Genomic DNA, 18,886 nt, shown 5'->3' with positions numbered 1-18,886 from the left:
TAAGTTTTACATGAAATTTCTATCTCAAGCTGAATATATTAAGCCAAGATGAGATTGCTATTTCCATAATAGCACTGGCTAAAAATACATTATTTTCCCATTGCAGAAAAGCACTTGTAAGTATTTAAGCTATTAAAGTAACATATATAAAAGCACAGGCTGAAATCTTAAAAAAATCTCCCTCCTGTAATAAGGATGTACTCTGTTAAACCAAGACAAAAATATTATAATAGGCCCATAGCACCCTTCAAAATAAGGCACAGGCCATTATGCCCTGAAAAGAAGCAAAGCAACTGGAAAAAAGGACAATGCCAAGCTTCTACCCAAAACAGCAGTTTCAGGGTCATTCCTGGAAGGGACCTAGCAGGATCCTCTGGTCCCTCTTCCTCCTCTCTCCAAACTCTAGGAACATACTTCCTCTTAAAAGGATGTCAACTAAAGGCAAAACTTCTTAGCGTATGAAGTTGAAAAACTGGAATTATACAATGCGGAACAAAGTTTAGTCTGGGACTGGACTCCAGCAGGGAGAAACAAGGACCTCTGGAGCCATCTGATTGCTAGGAAGACCACAAAAGACACTCTTTGGGAGAGTTGAGACAGACTAGAAACAGAAAAGCTCTGACAATTCTGCAAATTTTTAGTAGAGTTGAAGGAGACATGGAGAAGAGATGCTAGATGCACTAAAAGAGAGAAGAGACATCAGAGAAGCAGAACACAGCAAGCCAGGACTGGCTGGGCAAAAGGTGCAAGACTGAGTTTAAGCAGAGGAAATGTGGACAGCAAACAGAGGCAAAGTCTGTCTATGAAGCAAAATAAATCTACATGACTGCTACAGCCATGCTGCCAGGAAGAATGGAACCTAGACAATAAGATAGGTGCATTAAAGAAACAAGAATAGGACTGTTTTGGGAAATGAGCGGAGAAGTACTCGAGTAAATATAATTTTCCTTTGGAGCTCAAGATTGTCTGGTCTTCCTCTCCTGAGAGCAAATATTTGTCAGAGTTTCGCAAAGTGCATCTTACTTCCTTTCTTGTGACAGATACCACTATTAGCTGGAGGAAGGGACCCATTTTAATGTCTATTACTTTGTACCTAATAAAGGCAGAAACTGGCATTTCTCTGATGAGATGGGAGAAAAGTTCAGAAAAAGTTCCACAGCCTGTTATTTGAAACGAGGTTACTTTCAAGTAGTTAATCCTCCTTCAGAGAAGTGAAGCATTTTAATGAAACAATTTTTCAAAATCCAAAATCTGGAGGCAAGCGCAGAGTTCTTAAGATTCATATATATTTTGGCAATATTTCATTTTGCACAGATGCTAAATAAAATTTTGGGCTTCTGCACTTATTATGTATTTCTGATCATGAAGTGCTTCATGAATTGCAGTAATCGGAATTAAAATATAGGGCTTGAACAATTATATAACAGGTATTGAATTGCTTTCCTAGTGATCTTTATAAAACCCCAGCTAAAAATAAATACACTATAAAAAAAAAAAAAAAACAGAGAATGAACAAAGGTTCATGGGTACAGAATGAGAAAGATGCAATCACTATCCTTGAAGCTACCTACAGATTTTATATAATTTTCATCGTTCCCAAAGTGTCACCTCAGTGATCTCTGAACAATAAAGTAATACTTGTGCCCAGCCTTCAGACTGCCTTTTTTCCAAACTGAACAAGCTCTAGCATTTTTATTATAGCATTAACTTTTTTTGTGTGTGTACAGATGCATTAAAAGTAAAATTAAACGTATTTGAGCTGTATACTCAAACTAATTTGTTGTCAGATACCGTGCAGTTTAGTGTAGCTCAGGTACTGCATTTTGCTCCTTCATGCATCAACCTTTACATTCTCCCTGCACTGAAAGGTGCAGCAGCCTCATGGGAAAATGTAGGTAAATGAATGCAAATGACAGGGACTATTGAGACAAAATGAATATATCCTCAAATTGCATTATTTTTAATTATTATTTTACATACAGGGATGGGTGGGTTGGTTGACTTTTGTAACTTTTAAAGAGACGTTATAATATTTTTCTTTAAGAAAAAGAGGAGAAAAACTTTCATGTAATTCATTACCTTATAACTCAAGCTTGAGATCCTGACTTTCAGAACTGAAACACTTTACCATTAGAAATTAGCTCAAGAATTTAGCAAATCTTTTACATTGGAGCAGGACAGAGAGCTTGGTCTGAGTAGTTAAATAATCAAAGCACTGAGCTTTTTTCTACCTCTAGCAACTGTGAAAACTGACTTCACACAGTGCTTCTGAATTGGAAGCAGAAGGAAAGTTTGGCTGCTAGTGCCATGACGAGAAGACTAACCAAGCCACCTCCCCTTCCAGTAAGGGACAAGTGATTCCATCTGTAAGTGATATAAGCAGAAACTGCCTCCAAATATAGCAAATACCAAAATGGAAGTTTGCAGACTTAGCAGAGCACTAATGAGTTTGTAGTATTAATCAAAAAAAGTCTCAAGAAGCTGTGACTAACAGATGAACTGGCTGTACAAGAAGGTGCTAATGAGATCAGGAAGATGATACAAGGTGCACACTTTTTTTCAGAAGGGAGTAAGAGCATTTATTCAGTATAATGTGACCCAGCATCCCATGACAGTGGAGTGCTCCAACGTGCATCACCAGATGGTGAACTATGAGATCAAGCTGGAAAGGAATCAATGTTAGATAAAAGGCAGCAGTAGCTGATATTACTTGTGTGCAGTTCTGAAGCCTATTTATTAGTTACTTTTGTCCTAGAATAATCTTTGCCATTGTGTTCTACAACTGGACATTATTAATTAATCTGTTAATAGGCTTGATTACTTATACGTGAAGTCTTCTAACCCTGAAGTCACAGTCCATCAGGAAACACATATGCAGAAGTGTTTGTCATATATGGTACTGCTGGACTGTAACTATTTAGTGAATGTACAAGTAGAAAGCAATGGTGGAGGAACTGCAGGGAAACAATCCCTGCTGAACAATCAAGACAGAAATGATGTTGCACACACTGCTGGTGGAGTAAGTCTACCACACTACAGGGACCTTAAATTAAGTGGTTTTGACACAAAATCATTAGCGAATGGAAAGATGACTTCTGGAATGCATGAAAATGCAATCAGGACAATACAAGAACCAGCAACTTTGAATTTCTCACCCAGCAAATGTTCTCTGTAAAAGCCCATTCATACATTTCAGCATTCAGCTTGCAGCTCCATCATTTATGGATTCTCTTTGCTTAAATAAAATGCTTCAAATGTTTTGCATGCATGCTATAGTTCCAGAACAAAGCTCAAGAAGTAACATTTCCAAATTCAACTTAAAGAACAAAAGAATTAGATGAACTGTCTTTGAGTTGTATGAAGGAACACATAATTAACATTGTAGACAGTTGAAGCTTGACTAATAGCAAACACTACAAGATGATTACAAAGCAACGCCTGGTCCCCTGGACAGCAGGCACATAACTTCATGCTTTTCCAGCATGGGAGGCAGAGAAACTCGTGTAGAAAAACAAAAGTAGGCCTTGCTAGAGCATTGGTTAAGAGCCGTAACACTTCAGTAATTCCTCTAGGCAATTAATCAAAGTACGCATCACTGAAATTGTGACCCACGGAGAACCTCTCTACCCAGGAATGTCCTAATGAGATTGGGAGAATGGTACAAAGTGATCGCTCCTGTGAGTAAATCTTCCACACCCCCTTCAAGAAGAGGATGAGCCGCTGCTCTGTGATAAGAACGGAATGTGAAATCCAGGTGAAAACCCAAGTATAATCTAATACATAAAACTGTTTTGATAAACGAGTAAAACGAGTAAAAGGAGTCAGACACCACACACTGCACTTAGAACATGACTTTGTCTCAAATGCTCCGGCACAGGCATATATGTCTGTTGGAAGGACTGCATTAAGGCTGTAGCCTCTAGATGATAAACCTGACCTAACTGCCACCACTGAGTTTACAGTTAATTTCATAAATAAGATTAGTAGTAGAGTCTCCAGGTAGCTGGCACAGAAGCTTCTTGGATTACACTGATGACAACGTACACTGACCAGCGATAGCAGGTACAGTAAATACACCCTGCATCCCCACCAGACCTTAAAGGACAAAGACCAATTTAGGTTTCTTGATTCTCTCACAATGGATACAAATGTACTAACAGTACAAGGTTAGTTAAGTGGGAAGAAGAAAGGCCGATACCTGTTGTCTTCGTTTCTCTTCTTCAATAGCAGCTTTGGCTTCTGCCTCTTTTATCTGTTCAGACATACAAAGTGATAAGCAACTGTTGTAAAGCAGCTAAACCTATTTTCTCATAATTACACTTTCTAGAACAGTTCTTAGCAAAAGGGAGCAAAACATCAATCAAATGAGCTCTGAACTTATTCAGATTACAAAATATTCCAAGAAGAAGCTATACCAACTCACATTTGAATACCACAACACATATAATGGATGCTAGCAGGCTATAAAGTGAACTTCTAACTAACTTGACAAGCTCAACTGACAAATGTAAAACCTTGGGAGAAAAAAAGTTTATTCTCTAACAGCCAGGAGAAATTCCTTAAGAAAGTCACTGTAAGTTTTCAGGAACTTAATCCTCAATTCAGTACACTGTACACATACAGATAATTCTTATATATAATTTCATTCCAAGTAGTTCAAATACTTCCTGACTAACAGAGCAGAAGGAAGCCTCTACATTTGTACTGAATGACATATATTGGATAATGCATACTCAAACTACTTTAATGCCCTTGGTGCAACGCAAACTGAATTTAATTAAATGCGCTCCACCATCAGAAATTCATATGAAAAGAAACCTTGGACTTAAAACTGACAATTCTATATGAGTGTTTGGAACTGTTCAAGAAAGCAAATTAAATGCCAGAAATTACAAGGAAAAAAATGGTACAGAAAACACATTAAAATATGAACACATGATGAACTTGACTCTTAGCTCGTGCATTCAGTTTTGGTCCTGCAATAACAAAAGGATGTGTAGTCTGAACACGTGTAAAGGGCAACAGGATGGAGTGACTTCATCTAAAGAAGACACACAACAGATTCATCAGGTGAAAAATAGGTGATTAACAGGCCACAAAAACCTAAAGACTGTGAAAATACTAAATAGCATTAAGACAAATATTTTTCACAATAAAAAAGCAAATTTAATTCTGTGCCTTAACAGGAGTGAAGTTTGTAGCAGAGGGAGCACTGTGGCCACTGAACCACTACCTTGTAATTTTACACGTACAAATCTGATTAATAACTTGAAATTAAAAACCACCTTGATCCTAATAACTGTTCTGTATGTATACGCGCACACACAATTTGCATACTAACAGTGACAATTGACCCGATATGGTTTGCAGATGGAAGTTGTTCCAATCAATTTGCAATTCAAGAACTCTTGAAGGCTAAGCAGAAGGCACAGTAGCTCGTGCTTTAGAACACTGTAGCTCAAAGAGCGCATGCTGAGGATAGGGTCAATGAAACAGTCCTATTCGCAGGTTTTCAGACAATTTTATAGATTTTAAAAACATATCAAATGTTATTAAGAATTCCATTAAACCAGACTATGACAACTTCTCTACAAAAGCATATAAGAGATCTTTTCAGCCATGTGTATCTGAAACAGGAGAGTTTGGTGTGGGGAAAAAAAATGCACAACTATGCTCCTGGTATTTCACTGCCATCTAATGGCAGAATATCAGCTCCAAAAGAAAAAAAGTGACCCACAAAGTAGAATAAAGCAACAGAAGAGCTTTTTTTTTTTATCCCCCAATGGTGTGGTCATATTTGTGTAAGATACATAGGATACATAGGAAGATTATCCATTATAACCAGCACAGGAAAAATAAAAGACACTTTGAATTCCTCAGAAGTGCATACACTCAGTGTGTGCATTCCATTAAGAGTTAATTTATTAGGAGTTAACACACTTCATTTTTGGAAGCTAACCGTCACTTTGTAATGGTGCAAACTACACTATTTTTGTAAACATCTGCAATTTTAACAGTCTTGACACATTAAATAGTAATTGACATAATAAAGTGCGTATCATAGAAGATCATTCTAGCATGTCATTTGCAAATCCACACAGGCTGCTAAAAGGTTCCTAGTAAGAATTTTAATCAAATCTCATACAAAAACCCACAACAAAGAAATCCATATTCTTCTGTGAAGAAGGTACACAAAACTAGGTTACACCACGCAATGCATATGTGGCACTGCTTATAGTAGAAACTTGTAATCACTTGCTTGTTGCACTGGAACATTCCTCCTAGTAGGATGCAATAGCATGAGCAAGAAATAGGAATATCTGCTAATGCAAGACAGCAGCTGACACTGCGCTGCACCACACTGAAATGTGCTCCTGTGTCCTGGTTCCTTGTAGGCTTTTATGAATTCACCCAGCTTTAGTGCACACCACCTCTTACAAACTCACTTCTTCCACATTCTTACTGGAATGGCTTGTTAGTGTTCAGATTTCTAGAGTTTTAGCATTCAAGCTGCTTGCAAAGTCCTAAGATTTGGTTTATATGGTATGTTAAAATTTGCTTGTTAATCCCAAAATTCTGAGCAGAAGTAGAAAAGTCAGTTTGACTTCTGACTTGCTCAACAGACTGAGGTTTTTTGATTGTATGTTTATTACATCTGATACTTAGCTGATAAAAGTCAAGCAATTTATGCACCAACTCTTTATGTTTCTGTAAAAGGCCAATAAAAGCAATGTCGATATTCTGTTTCTCCAGGTAAGATTATGCAGTAGTTTCTTTACCTCATAAAACAGAAGAACTAGAGTATAGGCTGAAAAGGTTACTGCAACTGCTGAAATCTTTCCATACTTCTAGTACAGGATAATAGCATGTGACAAGATCACATACTTCACGAGTGCTCAATCTGACCAACTTTCAAATGGAAAAAGCTAAATGTCCTGTGAAGTGGCTGGCCCTAATCCTACAGCTCTGATCAGCAGCAGTGATGACTTCCACTTGATCTCAGTAGAACAGGAAAGCTCCAATTCTAACAAAGGATGTTAAAAAAAAAAAAAGTATTATTTTAACACAGGAGTTCACTGAGTTAATTAGCACTGTCTACAAGCAGTGCAATTTTCTCCACTAAGCGAAATTTAATAGTCTGAAAAGGTAGCTGCTATTAAACCGCACATTGAATTACATTGTATTGCTTGCCTGTATTGTCTTGAAAAAATAATTCTGCGTTCATTTTTTCCAATTTTTCTCAAAGCAATGAGGATAAATTATAGCTACAATGGATACATTACCTCAGATGCCTTCCGTTTCATTTCCTTGCATAATGCATCACATTCCAGTGAAACTTGGCCTTCTTGTATCTTGCTGCACTGTACTTCCTGTTAAGTATAAATTCAGTAGTTTATAATCCATTTCCCTACATAAAATTGGAATTATAATGTTCATTTTGCTATGAAAATAATTGTAAAACATTATTATTTGTTAAAACTGTTGTTACACAGAGAATAAAGCTAATGAATAAGTATTATTTGAACCTGCAACTTTGTACTGAAGTGTCCTTTTGTGTCTTCCTTAAACAGTTCAGTTTAATTTTTCCTCTCTTCTCTTTTTTTTTTTTTCCCTGCTTGTTTATTTAAGACAAAGTAATATAACCTTGTGAACTCTGGTAGAGAAAGAGTTACCATTCAGAGTCTCAGTAACTTCATATGCATTCTCTTAACTGGCTGAGACTACAGGGCAAGGTCTGGTCATGGGAAGATCTCCCTCACTTCCTCCCCTTCCCCCATCTCCCCCTTCCTAATATTGAAGACACACATGCACAAAAAAAAAAAAAAAAAAAAAGAGAAAGAAAGAAGACAGAACTGTTGTTATCCGTATTACTAGCCTAAGAAGGACTTTGCAGGAAAGCATGCTAACATAAAAGAAGCTATACTGGTTTTCATAATTTTGACGAGAAGCAGAACAAGTTTTCAATGTTCATAATGCATGCAAAAAATCCACAGAAGTTTACTTATGTGATGTTAAACAAAAAAAAATAAGAATTCAACTTATGAATAAGACACTTTTTAAAACATTTTTTTTTTAAAGGGTACAAATACAGTTTGACAATATTTTTTGGAAACCTAACTATTCTTCAGACCAATTCAAGCATGTAAAAGAAAAAAGCACGTGAAGAGATGGTTAAGAATATGGTCTGCTAAAAGTTGACAGTTACAAATTCAAGTGGTTAATATGTCCTTATATTTCCATATGCACAGTGTCATGATGCCACATTAATTTCAACACCAGAAGAAGATGGAAAAAAAATCTGTTTTACACTCAAACCATGAACTCATACATCTGATATTGGTTGTGCTGGTTCAATGAGTCCTCTGATAAGAAAACAGCTAAGAAAGGCTGATACTGATCTCCAAAGCTTACAAAATCAAATACTTAATTCTTGCAGCAAGCTCGAAGGACAGAAAAGTGGGACCAAGCACAAGTACAGGAAAAGGCTAGAACCAGCCCATTCAAAGCAAAGAACAGATAATCTTATGAGAGTGTTGGTGACAGGCCTGTTTTAATAGCAACAGGTGTTGTGAAAGAAAGTTCAGGTGATGGCAGCAGAACAGAAACACTGAGGTTCATCTGGTAAACCTGGATCATCTGTTTACCATCAAGATAAGTTCTATTTAGAGGGTAGCTTGGAATAAGTGTCCTATAAACAATATACTTTAACAGTAGCACTCATGGGGAGAAGATTGAATTCTTCTCTACAGAAATACCAATTGTAATTATTAGATACTAAATTCTGTTTCTCCTCATCTTCAAGGTCATGTGGAAGGCTGCAGACACAAAAGACTAAATACACAGGTATTCTACACTGTATGTAGAAAAATAATTTAACCATGCTTAATTAAAGTCATTTAATTAACTTTTAAGTCGTTAGTATTTGCCAAGAGTTCACCATATAGCTATAATGAACTTGTTACATTGCTTTGTCCCTTATCTCTGTTAAAAGCTAAGGATAATAAGCTAACACTAATGCCTCTATTTGCTTTTAGTGTTGCAAAGAACCTTAAGCAATTTTACATTGGTTAGGGATTCACAACATCTGTGCTTGTTCCAACTTTTATAATTATAAGCTTTCCTGATACCATCAGGAAAATGTGCTTTTTCTTCTTAAATCACTCCAAATCATCTGACTGTTCTCCCAGTGGAGCTACACAAATTCAAGTGTGCTTGAAGACAGAAGTATTATACGTCTGGCAGCTAACATATTTTGTAAGTCTGGCAGCTAACAGGATTTTATATTCTCCATAGAATCTTTTGATTGTGCCACCCAGATCTCCAGCTGATGTGAACTGTTACATCTCTACCTCAGTAACTGATACTATTCCAATCTGCACCAGAGAATCTATCCACACAAACCTAGAAACACACAAAGGAAATGCATCACTCTCAAAGCAGTAGCATAACAATTTACCTTTTTCAGTCTCTTACAAGGACATCGGAGTTTAACTTTCTGGTTGCAATTCAGAGGACAGCAACCTGAATGGCAAATCTCTTTACACCGGTGACCGCAGGGCAACTACAAACAGGAAAAAAAATCCACACACAGTAAGTTACTGTAAAATTACAAGGAATCTATGAACTAGTTTTATTTCAGACACCACAGCTAAACAGAAAACTCATTCAGCTTATCATTTTTTTCCACTTGTGAAATAAGTGACTTTTTTTTCCCCTTTACATATTGGCTTGTTACTCGCAGCTTTTCGGCTTCTGTTGAATTATATCTTTTATTTGCACAGCTTGATTAAAAGACAATTATTCCTTCAAATGGTGTATGAACAGTCCTCTCCACAGTAATTTATACATCTACCCTAACTACCTGTATGTTGGGGGAATACAAGTAGGTAAGGTAAGAAGAAACAAACAAAAGAAACAAGAAAAAAATAGAGAAAATTGAAATTAAACATACTATAGCAAATTTTAGATCAGACAGAACCAACAAAAGCAAGAATTAGAAGTCAAAATACTACAAGAAATTCTTGCAGATAAAACTTAGTTTTGAACTATGCAGAACTCAAATACAGGTCATCAACATTCTGATGTCCAAATTAATTTCACAAAATCCTAAACTTCTGCATTTGGTAAATTATCCTGTTTTTGACATTTGATAAAGAAGTTTTTAAACTGCCATGGAAAATCACTTATAACGAAAATATTATCATTCAAATATTAACACACAAAATATTATCACAGATTATATATAATTTAAATATGCTACCTTTTAGGAATGTAACAGTGTTCCCAGCATTATATTAGATTAAAAAATGACAAGAGTTTAAACAAATTTTTTCACTTCCTCTTAGGATCTTGACTGACCTTGCTCATACACAGACCCCAAAAAAATCTTCACAACATTGATTTACCATTTTCAATTACATAACCCAATACTGTTGATAACTGAAGGTGACAACTCAGATGAAATATCCATTTGATTTATTTGTAAAGGTACTTCTAAATCACAAAACTATTGAAAATTGTTAAAAATATTTTGGAGTTGTTTTTTTTTTTTTTTTTTTAATCAAAAGTGAAATGTCAACTGTTAACTGCCATCAAGGGATTAAGATACCCTTGAGTCACCATCCCTGGGGGTCTTTAAAAGATGTTTAGATGTAGAGCTTAGTGATATGGTTTAGTGGAGGACTTGTTAGTGTTAGGTCAGAGGTTGGACTAGGTAATCTTGGAGGTCTCTTCCAACCTAGATGATTCTGTGATTCTGGAAACTTTAAAATACTTTTTCATTTATTAATAACTGAAAAGGTATACATACTACATCACACCATCCACAAGAATGAGAACACTACATCACACAATTACAAAATTACATTAGTAAATTTGGTCCTTAGAAGTACAGCAGGATTTAGCTAACCCCAAAACTAGAATCACGAAATCGCACCTAAAACAGAAGATAAAATTTTCCATTTTAAAATTATGCAAAAGGTGCACGTGTTTTCATGTCAAGTCACAAGCTTGTTACACTGATAGATATTTGGCGGTTTGGGAATTGTTTTTTCAGTTAGTCTCATCCCATCTCACACAGGACTAGAAGGAACCTCTAAGACATCAAGCCCAGTCCCCTATTACAGGCTGCCATCTCATACGGTCCCTGTGACCTTACCATGAAAACAGTGGCGGGGGGGGGACACAGTCGACACAGGGCCTCACTTTAAGAGGCAAGCAATTTATTTTTTTTTTAGCCAGCCTAAATCCGTTAGTTCTTATCCTCATATTGAAACAATTCTCTACTGCCCTTTCATAAAAGGCTCTTTACTCCCTTCATTGAATTTCAACCAGCTTAAATCAATGTTTCTTGAATACAGTAGCCAGAAGTATGTGTAATATTCCAAATGACATCTCAGCAGGAAGGACTTCATACAATGCCTTAATTGAAACTTATTCTTAATAAAGTATCTTCCCCTTAACATCTTAAGCAAATTCTCATATCCATTTCTCTCCAGCTAATCGTGCTGTGACAATAAGAATTTCTGCTGTCTCTCAAGAACTTCATATTAGCCTTGACATGCATGGTCTTTTTTTTTTCTATAGCTAATAACATGCTCCACACCCATGTGTTCTGCACATGTGTTTCTTCAGCTGTCATGTACTGACAACACTCCACAAATTTTCATCTGAAAATCCCAACGTGTTTTTGGTGCCAAGGTCATTAGTGAAAACAATGCAAGATCAGTCCTCAAGCTGGTCCTTGGGAAAATGTCCTTACTGCTAACATCTCTTGCTCCAAATCCCCATTTAGGGTTTTTTTGGTGTTGTTTATAGTTTGGGGGGGGGAAGAGGAAGGTTGGTTTTCATAAGAAAAAAGCCTACAAGGAGTTGTTTCCTTTAGTCCACCTTAAACCTCTTCTTTATGGTAATAAGACAATCACTAAATGGCAATGCTTCTGTTGGAACATGATGTGGCAGATCTAATAATCTTCCCTTTTTCTGAAGGGAAAAAAATTGGTCACCCTATCAAAGAAGGAACTTAATTTTCTCTGGCACAAATGATCATCAGCAAATCAATCTTGCATTTTGCCTTATTTTGAAAAGATGAGGGGGAAGCTTGTCTTTAAGCCTTTTGTGCTACTGGGGCCAGAGTTCCAGCCAGGAGCAGAGTCTGTGTAACACTGACCACAAACCTTGCAAAATCAGTTTGCTACTGCAGCACAGTCAGAGAATCAGCCTCCTTCTGGCTCCCTACCCAAAAGCATCACACAGTAACAGCAACCTAGTCTCACCTGCAAGATGTCCCACACTGGCAAGAAAGATCTGTGGCTAGAACTACTACTTCCAGCTAACTCTTCCATATGAATTAGGCACATTTGCAGTAATAATGTCAAAGCCAAACACTTTTAGAACTGACATGTCAAAAATGTCAAAGCTGCAAATTCTGGACAGCAGCCCTCATGTGAAGCTCCAGGTGCTACTGCAATAGAAATTCTTATGCTACATACTGCCAGAGCACAGCACAGAAGTATGTTTAACCCAACCCTGACATCTGTATTTACCCATTTAGTGCATGGAACTACTCCGTTCACACCCAGCAGGGCAAGAATGAAGCTGGCAGTGTAAGTTGCTTCTTACTCCCTCCATTGCAAAACTAACTGCCCCTCTTGATTTCATATGTTAACAGAGTGAGAAAACAACATTGTCCCCATGAGCTCAGAAAACAAAAGCAATTCTACTGCTTCTGCTGGAAAAAATACTGCAATGAGAAGGAAGGGAAAAGGTTTTTTGCTTGTTTTTGAGTGTACATGCTAAGTTTCTGGGTGCTAAAATGTAAAGTGCTAATAGATCTGTTTCAGATCTGTTTCAGATCTGTTTCATGGTAAATGTGTCTTCTTGTCAATAGCTAGCAATCTAAAAGCTAAAATGATCAGGCTGTGTATTTGTCACGGCAAGCTCTTACAAAGAAAGCCATTTAATCCACAACTCTGAACACAAAACTCTTATGAGCATTTTCCACTTTCGCAATGCATTTAAATCACAACATGCCCGATGATGACAAGAACAGTCAACATTTATGGACATTTAACTGATTTCCACCAGCAGGTAATAAACACAACCTGTTAACGCACATACAAGGAAAACATTGCTCTTGAGCAGCAAGAGTACAAGAGTTGAGTTTATCACTTCCAACCCATGGGGTAAACTCTTCAGTTTAGAGTAGCTCTTCTTCCAGAGCTCTATGAAAACCTCCACTGCTTAAACCAGACACGGAGGAAAATCCCCTCATGATGGAAGCAAAGCTGTGCATCTTGCAAAATGAAGTTTTTGCAAGCCACATGCTTTTTCAAGCTGTGTTTACAGAATTTAATCAGCAACCTAGATATAACATTTATTTCATTTATAGAAATACAGGTTACTCATATTTTTAAAACTTAAAATTTTGCCTCTATGGCACTAACACATTAAAATAGATGTGTCACAACGTGGTCCCATGTTTCACATTAAGACAGTATCAGAGTGCAAAGTACTCTTATTTTGTCAAGAAAATAATAATTATATAGAGAAAAATGTGTTAAACAGATTCACAAATACTATCAATCTATAAACAATGAAAGCTGGCAGACTGTTAAAACTTGAATTTAAGATTTATCCCAAACCATCTGCTAACATGATCATAAGAATTTAATCACCACTGATTAAAAAAAAAGTTAAATTTCCTTCAACAGGATATTTAGTTATTGCTACAAAACAAGGAATAGAACTTTTAATTAAAGCTTCCCATCTAACAGCTGTAGCAATATCAAAGACTTTGCTTCTCCCTAAAGCAGAAAGGAAATACGAGCTGTACTGTATAATACTCGAAGTCTTTCTAGCTTTATACTACCACAGCCAAAACAAAAGCATGAAACCTGGCAAGACTTTCAAGTTCCTGTTGTATTTTTTCAAGGCATCAGACAATAACCCATTTTCATAATCCCTGAAAGTAGCATGCTACCTGTAATTCAAATATGGTAGTATACTGCCTAAAACAGTTTCCATTAACCAAATAGACAAACATCTCAAAACTAAGATTTCAGTAGAATACTGAATTTTATTGAACCTAATTTTGCTAAAAACCATTTTGCTAAACTTGGTGGAGTTACAGTATGTGCTGATTTTTAACAAACAGCAGTTTCACTGAGTTCTTCTAGCTCAGTAAACCAGGGTCAGCTTCTGACACTGAAGAAGGAAATTCTCATAAAACTGTAACTAGAATTTGAGTCTGTGAAGACAACACAAAACATTTTCAATTTGGTTTTGTGCAGAAATATTTGATTGTAAACTTTATAAGTTCTAAATTCTGCATTTTATCTGCCTTATCTTTCGGCCAAGTTGCTTGTAAGTTCTTGTCATAAGGACCCTTCAACAAGCTTGACCTGTATTTGCTGGGGTAGGAGAAGAGGGACTGTGGCAAAGGAGTATCTGTTAAGATTGCTCCTTCAAATTATATTTCTAATATCATTGATTCCATTAAAAGAGGCTATTAGTATCATTTCTGTTATAGGACTGCCAGCTTTCCCAAAGTTCCTACTGATACAATATACTCATAATACAGATACAGTATTCCTAGCACTGTTCAATATCCACAAAAAAGGGAACAATTTTTTTTAGACAAAAGTTCAGAAGAACATGCAGTACTTTTGAAGTTATCAAAACAGGATCAGGAAAAGTAGGATTAAAAAAAAAAAGCAATAAAACAAAGATACAAGTTAACTGAAGCAGGACTGCACTAATACTTTTTTGTTTCAAGAAAACTAGTAAGAAATAGAGCTAGAGACACAGGAAGAGAAGGGTATGTATTTTTGCATCAATTACACTAAAAGATTTTGCAGTCAGCAGAAGCTGCATAAATCCTTATTTTTAAGGCATCTTTTAGAACGAGGATTTTAAAAGCTAAACAAAGGCTTTATCCAATTCTGTTGTTCTGAGCTACCCGTCCAAAACCCACTGAAATCAGTTTAAAAAAGGCATCATCTGTGCAGCAGGGCAATTCTTAACTGCAAGCTATAATTCAGTACTGCCACTGGACGGATTTTGAACCACAGATTGTGTTTTGGGATTATGTCCAGAAAAATCACAACGGCTACATTAATCAAAGTCAAAGATGAGATACAGAAAAAATCTTTGAAGAAAAGCTGAAGTACAGGAACACACAGTTCATGTTAAGAGATTATAAGTACTCTTGAAAATAAAGAGGAGGAAGTGTTGCAGCAAATAAAACCAGAGAAAGAGAAGGAAATGAAAGGACTAAATTAAGAAGTAAATGGACAATGAAATAATATCCTAAAGCATTCCCCTGCCAGGAAGAGAACTTTCAGACATCCAGATGAGAAAATGGTGACAGGCACGTTCATTTACTTGTGCAAAACAGACACACAAGGAGGATGAACAGAAGAGAGAAGACATCACGTAGGCATCTACAAGGGCAAAAAGCAGAAGATGTCAGTAGGCACAGAGCACAGACTTTCTGTTGGGGTTTCATTGATGAGTTAATCTTGTCCGAACAGCAGAGGAACAGAGACCGTTGGGAAACAAACAGGAATACCATCAATTTTTGCATTTACTCAAAAACCAGAAGTGTATGGCAAGGATTCAAATTTGACGCCTTGAGCACTAGAAAATAATGCAACAAAAGAAGAGTTTTGAACCTATGTTTATTTGGTTGAGGCAGAATTAAGAAGATTAGGTAAAATGGTAAGTCTGAAACTAGAGGATGTTGTAGGCAAACCAGCATAAAGGAGTTGAGTGGAATCAGTGGAGAATGCGGGGCTGAAACAGAGTACTTATGAGTGCCAGCTAAACATTGCTGGTGACAAAGACATAGCTCCACAGTAAAAGGCCAAAACAGAATAACAAAATAATAAATAATGATGTAATTAAGTATTTTCAATAATTCAAATGTCCAAGCATTCTCTTTATTACAGGGAAGCAGAATTTCTAAGAAATTTCTAAGAAATCCTGAAGAGCTTAGCATGGAAACACTTCCCAAAATATCCCTGACTATTCGTTTTTCCACTATTTAGTTTTCTAAAAAAAAAAAAAAAAAATGGGGAACAGAGTGAAGAAAAGAGTGTTAGCATCACCACAACGAATGACAACTAAAGAACAAAGATGCAGTAAGTGATACATGGATTTCTGAAAACACACAAGCAGCACAGAGTAACCTTGCTGGGAAGGCCCAGGAGAAGTCATTTGGCCCATGCCTCATGTCTTACAGCAGTTACATCCACAACTGGACTAATCCTGATACATGTCTAAGCTGCTACCGATGAAAATTCTGCAGCTTCTCCAACCAATTTTTCCTGTGCTCTACAAGCTTTACTTCTCAAAAAGCAGTATTTAACAGGAACCTTCCTGACACTTACAGTCATTCATAGCCTGTACGTCATATATTAAGGATATTATTCTTCTCTTCTTTACAGCAACCCTTTATATAACCAGATACAGTAAAGAGATTAACTGGCTTGTCTTAAACTTCATACTACTAAACATTTCACTGTCACAGTCAGGCTTTAACAACTTTATCTCACTTGTCAAGTCCCACCCCCTCCCACCCTTTTTTTTTTTTCCTTCCCAAAATTGTTGCACAGTGATTAACAGCCCTGCACAAGAAAAATGAAGAGCACAATTTTTTCTATTTGTCCTAACCAAACCACACCCCATTATTTTAGGGATATGTATTTTCAATATCAGTTTTCAACCACATTAAAGAACATACTCTTCCACATTCAACCTCATCTGTATGCTTAACCTTGCAAACCATGAACAGAAAGTACTCACTAGTACTGCCCTGGAGACAGACCCCGAAACATTCAGTATAACTTTGGCAGCAAGACATTAGTAACTGTCCTCCAGATACAGTTCACAAACCACCTGTGCATCTACCGTCTAATGTATTACTTCAGACTAAGATTCTTCAATTTGCTTAGCCTATGAAACTGTATCAAAAACCTTACAAAAGTAAAATTCACAGACTTCCAGATGTCCATCAAATCAAATACTTTTGTTAATATGGCTTACCTCTTTTGGACACTGATTTTTGCAGGAAGTTAGAAAATCCTTTTCTTTTAAATCAGCAGACGTTAGTTTTCTATAAAGGAAAAGATGTCCAAAGTTTAAAAAAAAAGAGGAGTCAATACAGTTAGTGATGTATTTTAAGTGTATCTAATTGTAAAGAAAAGTAAGGTAATTTGGCCACATCCTGTGGTCACTATCTACTAGAGACTATCCACTGTGTCTCTATCAGAAGAACACAAATCAAGAGGATTTACAGTACTTTAAAGGGAACACCCACACAAAAAAAAGGCTACAAGTAGGATGAGTGTTTTCAGAGCAATATGCATACAGAGGATAATGCTTAAATCCACAAGTCCACCTTATATTTAGGTCAAGCCTATCTTCCCTCTACCCACACACTTACAAATAATTAAAAAGAAGCACAAATTATTATTAATATATTTTCCAATAACAACAGAGCTTGAAGGACTTTTTTTTTTTTTTTTTTTTTACAAGTCTATATTTTTCGAAGTTTTAGCAGTAAGGATCTTTTATACTAGCTACATTAATTCTAATTCTTTATACACTGTAAAAGACCCATATATAGATTAAACATTACGTAGATTACTATACATTTGTGTAACTCAAAATATTACTTAATTATAAGCATTATAAATCAGTTCTGCTCATGGGACTCCACACAAATACAGTTATTTTAGCTATATTAGTACAGTAACACCAAATAAAAACACTGGCAAATTTTAAGTCTTAAAACAATGCATTATACTACAAATGATAACCTTTAAAAGAAGTTTAAACTTGCCATAGAGGTAGCTCCCATCCCCATACACGTCAAATGGTTTCCAATTAGTAGCATTCAAATGAAAAGTTCAATTCTGACACTTACAAGCATTCGATGTACAGAACTGACAGTTTGCAGTGACACTTTATTTTAAGCATCTGGAGGCATGATGGGCAATCCCCAGGATGACAGGGTAAAACACAGCGGTGAGAACAGCCAGGTGGCCGTGGCTTGGTACACTCCTCTTCACACTGCAAACATTCTGGACCTGCCTAACAAAATAAAAACAAAGCACTAAAGAAAACACCAACCATTTGTTTGCTAGACGTCACTAACAAGCCTTTAGATAGAAGAAACAGTTGGGTTATTTTTACCAAAAGAATTCAGCTATTCAGTTGGATATCCCTCAAGCAAAATATTAAAATGTGTTTTTATTAAAATGTGTTTTAAAAAGAAAAGCAGAAATGCCAGAGTTAGTAGGTCAAAAACAAAGTTCTATTTTGCCTCCTAGACATAAAAGAACCTCTCAGCATTAGCGCTTTGGAATATTGCTGTTAAGTCTGTTAATACTCTGTGGAAAACTCTCAGAAAAATAATTTCATATTCATACATCTCTTCCCACCCAACACAATATTTTAATGCTTTAGTTATGATACATGCAATACAGGGGCGCGGAAGTTTAAAAAGCAAACTAAGTCATTCAATTTCCATACATGTACGATAGCCTGCATAATCTTCTAAAAAGTATGAAATGAACATTAGCAAGACAAATGAGGTTCCATTTCTATTCATATTCTTAACAACTTATCCACAACCCCAGTCTGCAAATATACAAATTGACATGATTTAACAACTGAACTTATCCAGCACACTCTTTAAGGCATATCACCACATTCAAATGATCAGTCTCACAAAAGCCAAAGTAAAGCCAATTTACCCAAGAATGAGGCTACAAAAGGACTAATTCCATGACAGTTTTCATTTTTTTGCTGTTCAATATAAGGGCATAAGGTTTTAAGTTTTAATACAGCTTTCCCCCTATTTTCTTCTACTTACATTTGA

At 36.3% G+C, this 18,886-nt stretch overlaps 1 protein-coding gene across 1 annotated transcript in view; it reads right to left on the bottom strand.

Moving 5' to 3' along the window:
* The window catches only part of NFXL1 (nuclear transcription factor, X-box binding like 1), a 41,899-nt gene that overhangs the window by 3,230 nt on the left and 19,783 nt on the right, over positions 1-18,886 (bottom strand). The window contains exons 17-21 of the mRNA XM_032186334.1: positions 17,930-18,096; positions 17,047-17,116; positions 9,458-9,562; positions 7,284-7,370; positions 4,199-4,252 (exon numbers count right to left, since the gene is read on the bottom strand). Of these exons, the coding sequence (XP_032042225.1) occupies positions 4,199-4,252; positions 7,284-7,370; positions 9,458-9,562; positions 17,047-17,116; positions 17,930-18,096 (483 nt within the window). The remainder of the gene's footprint in view (positions 1-4,198; positions 4,253-7,283; positions 7,371-9,457; positions 9,563-17,046; positions 17,117-17,929; positions 18,097-18,886) is intronic.

Source organism: Aythya fuligula, chromosome 4, assembly GCF_009819795.1.
Source record: "Aythya fuligula isolate bAytFul2 chromosome 4, bAytFul2.pri, whole genome shotgun sequence".
NCBI lineage: Eukaryota > Metazoa > Chordata > Aves > Anseriformes > Anatidae > Aythya > Aythya fuligula.
The sequence above is the reverse complement of the archived record's forward strand: the minus strand, read 5'-3'. Positions and strand labels throughout refer to the sequence as shown.